We start from the raw sequence: 6,000 nt of genomic DNA on the forward strand, positions 1-6,000 counted from the left end.
TGATATGCTTTATTTGTAACTTCGTTCTTTTCTATTTTCATATGCTTATAATTTCTTGATCTTTAGTTCCCTTTTTTGCTAATTTTGCTAAGTCCACTCAGTTTACAATTTCTGGCCTCACCACTGATTCATTGTAATTTTTGAAGTTCATGCAACAATTTCACTATCAGGCTTGTGTTTAAAACAGGCTTTGCCTAATCGGTTTAAAGAGTGTGGTATATATTAAATGTCTACAGATAATATAACTAGACAATGATCAATGAGTTTTCTGGATGTTACCTGAGTGATGTAGCTAGACTAGTGTCCCGGGGTGCAACTTGGTGCAGCCTGCTTAGAAGTAGCTGCTGTAGCTTTTGCTTCACCGAGGGACTGATAGTAACACTCTGTCAATCAAACAATATACAAATTTAGATCTGTTTAAACCAAACAGGACATTCTTAGAAAGACATATAAAGGATTTGGACACTTAAAAAGAACAGCAGATTGCGATTATCTTAAAGTTTGGAAACTTTGGAAATTTTTTGAAGTGTGCAGAAGTGTGACTTAATAGGTCACCCAAAAATGAAAATTCTGTGGTCATCCGACTTTGTAATGCTTTCTTTCTTTTTTTTACTGAAAACAGAAGTAGAAATTTTAATAAACTTTGATGTTTCTCTTTTTACACACAATGGAAATGAATGGTGACTGAGGCATTCAATGTCAATGTTCTTTTATTGCAGGTTTGGAGCAAGCTGAGTAAAAAAAGGTGACTGTCCCTTTAAGTGTCCAAAAGAGTACAAATAATTTTGGGAGTCAAAATGTATTTGTAAAAACAACCAAAAACAAGTACTCTGTTCACTCTTCTGTTTATTCAAAGGCTGAATGAATTGCTGTTCTTTCTTCTGTTTGATCTCCCTCCCTCTCTCCAGACTCCCGAGCTGATGTTGAGACATCTGAATGAAGAAAGTGTAAGAACCCAAGTTTAATAGGAGGTATATTCTGTCAGTACTAAAATAAAACTATAATATATCTACATATATACAGGCTAGCAGAGACAGTCATTCAATATGCATAAATGCAGCATGCATGCTAACACATCGCAGATGTGTGTATGGCATCAACCAACAAGAGTTAGTTAAATTATTTATCAAGGTATAGATGGAACAGGCTTAATTTTAAGGTAATTTTAAAAAAGTCCTAATATATATATTTTTTGATGCAGATATGTACCTTTGAATTACCAAAGGGTACATTCTGAAAAGGTAACGCCTTAATGACAACTTTTGAACCTTCTTGTACATTTTTTCTGAGAGCGTGTTGAAGTGCCACATGATATCAGATATTAGGATTGTAAAATAGTGGTATCTTCTATTAAAGGTGCAATTTGTAAGATATTTGCAGTAAAATGTCCAAAAACCACTAGGCCAGTGTTACATATTTTGTCCAGCTGATTACTATCAATATCTGTAATGTTTTCAACTACTTGCAAATTGTGAGAAAATTGCCATTCAAAACATTGACACGGGGCACTGCAGTCTCCTGTCAATTACGTTAATATCCATGTGACCCTTTGTCACCTCTTTTACTGACATAAAAACCACATGACAACAGTGGTCGAGTTCGAAAAAATAAAATGGCGGCCAAGGAAGCGACTGGAGCACAAATTTAGTGTAAATAAACGTATATTTTCACTTTTTACACATTTTAATTGCATTTCTAGTGAGAAATTAGTATTGTAGTTTTCAAATATGTGATTAGTTATCACAAAGGCGCTCTCTGTTTATATTTCAAACACGCTGCCTTTGAAGTGTGTCCGAAAGCCTTTCTCTGAGCTGCCTTCATGCCTCCGAAGTCATTTCCTCATGAGGCAGCGAGGCAACAAGTCTTCACTGCCTTGAGTTTTTCGGACGCAGCCAGTGTCGTCGTGGACAAATGCGGAACTATGCATTAGCGCCTGTCGGGCTACGTGCTTGGTGTTGGATTATCTGGATGGAGAGAGCTTCGCGACAACATTTAATTAGACCGAGATTCTGATCCTGCTTGTGTTTTACGCGATGGGTGAGTTGTTTGGATTCGTAACCCTTCAAAAAACGTATGCTATTATATTGATCACAACATTAGTGTGTAGACTGTAATCAGCGTGTCTTCCCGCGGACGATATGCACATCAAGAGGTATTGTACAGCAATATAAATGGTCATTTTAAGACACTTCACAATAAGATTTGTTCTGTCAATACATTATGTGAAAAATCATAGTAGATTGTAAGTTGAAAACGTAATTCTGTGCTGTGTTAACCATCGAATTTGGACTAATACTCGAACATCTATGACTTACAATTTCATTTTGAACATCACATATATGAACATACATAATGAAATAAACAATGTCATCAAACGCAACATTTATAAGACTTGATTACCTTATCCGTCAATGTGATTTCTCGTTCGCGTCTGATTGATGGCCATCAACGGTTGAGTTAAAGACTACAAATCCCATAATTCCACGCTGCTTCAGAGCGTCATTAAACAACGTCATTTGATGTTATTGTGTTTTGGCGGCATCTAGTGGTAAAAATTCTACGTATTCCACCTTTAATCAGATTTAAAAAATGCTAAATAAAACAAATGCATGATGCAAAACATCATCTAGATGTAGAGGAATAAAAATATGCACAGTTAACTTTTAAATGCAACTGATAAACCAGGACCATGTTTCCACAAAAGTCCCTCTTTAGTGAGAAGACGATATTTCTTTTTCACTTTCTGTAATGTCGGCTTCTCTGTAGTTTTATTATGAGCTCAACACGTACCGAAACAGCATCAACGTTTTGTCAAACCGCAGAAACCTTGCTGCACTCAATCTGGGCTGAATCACTATGGTAACTCTCCAGCTGATGAGGAAGTGCTCTATTAAAACATGCATTGAAGAAACCCATCCTCTTCCTGTAGCTAAAATTAGAAATTGTTTCTCTGATTAAGGGGTGATTTATGTAAGTGTGGTATCCTATTTTCAACTTACAATTTGCCTAACCTATATATGAATTAAGGCAGCTTTTGGCTGGATTCAAAAACAAAACTCAAAAATCTTAAAAGTGCAAAGGTCATGTTTATAAGGTTATACGTCATGTTTTCTACATAAAAGCTTTAATTTTTCCTGTAAAGTGATGGATAAAAATGTTGCAACTCCCAGAAGAATAAAGATGCTGGATGTCGATGTCGTCAGTCTAAATGTCAACAGTATGATCACTTCTACCATTTTTTTAATTGCTAATTTTAAACTGCTTTATTTAATGCAACTGTAATTAGAATAGTTGGCCCTGCCGACTTACACTTTTTTAGGGTTTAAATTGTGTGTATAGTCACACGACAAAGACTTCACAGACATTTAGTTTGCCTTTTGATTCTGCATCATCGAATTGCATCATTTATTTTGCCTAAAGGTACACAAATTTTAAGTCATTCATCATTTGTTCACTTTTTAGGGTTTAAATTGTGTGTATAGTCACATGACGCAGGCCATACAGGTTACTGAAAGACTTCACAGACATATTTAGTTTGCCTTGATGATTCTGCATCATCGAACTGAATCATTTATTTTGCCTAAAGGTACATTTCACACACAAACTTTAAGTCGTTCATCATTTGTTTACTTTTTAGGGTTTAAATTGTGTGTATAGTCACACGACGCAGGCCATACAGGTACTAAAAGACTTCACAGACATATTAGGTTTGTCTGTTATTTTGCCTAAAGGTATATTTCACACACAAATTTTAAGTCGTTCATCATTTGCTCATTTACCCTTATGTCCTGTATGACTTAATTTAACACAAAACAAGATATTTTAAAGAACGCTGGGAACCAAACAACACTGGGCCCCATATGGATGGCGAATTTTTGTAGGCTAACCCCAGAGTTAGCGGGACGCTGGTTTCCCCCATTCATTTTATCCATAGACTTTTGGATTATCGCAAAAAATAAGCTCTGTGTTTAACAAAAGTTTATGACACTTACATGTCTTGTCCAAAAGTTAATCTTAACAGATGAACACAACTTTAAAGTAAAAAATTCAGCTCTTTATATTTCTAGTAAATGCATTTACACTTCAAAATTCACTGAATTTGTATTCATCTGGGAAGGATGAGTTTTAGCTTGCATTTCTGTTTATGGTTATTTAAGGAATAATTGACGACGGGCCCATGAATTATAAGAAAATAATGCACACCCAAGGTGGTAATGCGGCATGATGCGAAGCGGGTGTGCATTATTTTAAATTTTACCACGGGGCTGTTGAATGCTTCATTTTAATGAGAAATGGTTCCATGGGTGTTGATTATTTTTCTGTAAAACGCACACCTACCCTGTCAAATGTACTAAAATAACCACCAGCGCAATGTCTTAGCAATGTTTGTTGTAACCGTGGTATAAGCAAAATAATTGACTCCAGTTCTTTGAATCATGTAAGGAATAATTGACGACGGGCCATTGAATTATAAGAAAATAATGCACACCCAAGGTGGTAATGCGGCATGATGCGAAGCGGGTGTGCATTATTTTCATTATTTTACCACGGGGCTGTTGAATGCTTCATTTTAATGAGAAATGGTTCCATGGGTGTTGATTATTTTTCTGTAAAACGCACACCTAACCTGTCAAATGTATTAAAGTAACCACCAGAACAATGTCTTAGCAATGTTTGTTGTAACAGTGGTATAAGCGAAATAATTGACTCTTGTTCTTCGAATTATGTAAGGAATAATTGACGACGGGCTATTGAATTATAAGAAAATAATGCACACCCAAGGTGATGATGAGACACGACGCAGAGTGCCGTTACACCGCAGGTGTGCATTATTTTCAAATAATTCAAAGAAGCGGAGTCAATTATTCAATTTATACCACGGTTACCACAAACATTCCTCTGGTGCCTATTTTTAAGACATTTGACAAGTTAGGTGTGCGGTTATCGAAAAATAATGCATACCCGTGGAACATTTTTCAACCAATCGGAATACAGCATTCCACAGACCCGTGGTATAATTGAAAATAATGCACACCTGTGGTGTAACGGCCACCTTAGGTGTGCATTATTTACGAATAATTCAACGGCCAGTTGTCAGTTATTCCTTTTATTCCTTCCAATTATTGTGCCACGGTTACCACAAACATTGCTTTGGTGGTTATTCTAAGACATTTGTCAGGTCAGGTGTGCTTCTTACCGAAAAATAATCAACACCCTTGGAACATTTCTCAACCAATCAGAATAAAGCATTAAACTATATAGTCATCATTACACATTTCCTAGTGAGCTATGGCATTTAAATATAAAACAAAATGTATCTCTTGCAAAATTCTGCAACAAAACCAAACAAAAGCAAATTTTCTTTGAACAAAACAACGTTTAAGCACATGTAGATCTCTTACCTGTCACGTCTGCATAGCTTTTCCACGTCTAATACGCATCCGTTCATCTAAACAAGACAAACAACACGAACTCGCTCACTCACTGTATGGCAAGTAGATTTACAGCAATCTGCATTGAAACCAGCGGCAGATAAGTGAACAATCCCCTCAGGATGTGCAACACAAATAACACTGAAAATGCGATTAATACTATCTGACTATTATCAGCAGCATAATGTTTTGGAAGATTAGATCTGGATGCTAAGAAAACCGGATAGTAGCCTATGTTCAGTATACAGCCGCCTTATATGTAAAACTCATCTCGATCTTAAGGTAAGTTCGGTATCAACATCAAAAGTACTAGATATGGGCTTAAATTTACGCATTAAATCTGTATATTTTGTATGCGCGTTCCCAGTGAATCGAACCCCTTTGCGCTGCTGGCGCGCTCTACCTATTGAGCTACGTACAGGAACAGGTTTATATAAAAAACAAATCTGTATAAAACATATTTACATATAGCACTAACCTCCACATGCAAACAGTCAGGTGTGCTTTCGCTGAGGGACATCTACTAACTGTAAACTTTTCGCGATGCGCGCACCCTGAAGCCCCTCCC

At 36.4% G+C, this 6,000-nt stretch overlaps 1 protein-coding gene across 1 annotated transcript in view; it reads right to left on the minus strand.

Annotated features, from left to right (window-relative positions):
• The window catches only part of hdac7b (histone deacetylase 7b), a 23,761-nt gene extending 17,761 nt beyond the window's left edge, over positions 1-6,000 (minus strand). The window contains exons 1-5 of the mRNA XM_073870321.1: positions 5,911-6,000; positions 5,403-5,511; positions 2,401-2,570; positions 828-932; positions 280-380 (exon numbers count right to left, since the gene is read on the minus strand). Coding sequence (XP_073726422.1) covers positions 280-380; positions 828-932 — 206 coding nt within the window. The 5' untranslated portion in view covers positions 2,401-2,570; positions 5,403-5,511; positions 5,911-6,000. The remainder of the gene's footprint in view (positions 1-279; positions 381-827; positions 933-2,400; positions 2,571-5,402; positions 5,512-5,910) is intronic.

The sequence above is a fragment of the Misgurnus anguillicaudatus genome, chromosome 8, assembly GCF_027580225.2.
Source record: "Misgurnus anguillicaudatus chromosome 8, ASM2758022v2, whole genome shotgun sequence".
NCBI classification, from domain to species: domain Eukaryota; kingdom Metazoa; phylum Chordata; class Actinopteri; order Cypriniformes; family Cobitidae; genus Misgurnus; species Misgurnus anguillicaudatus.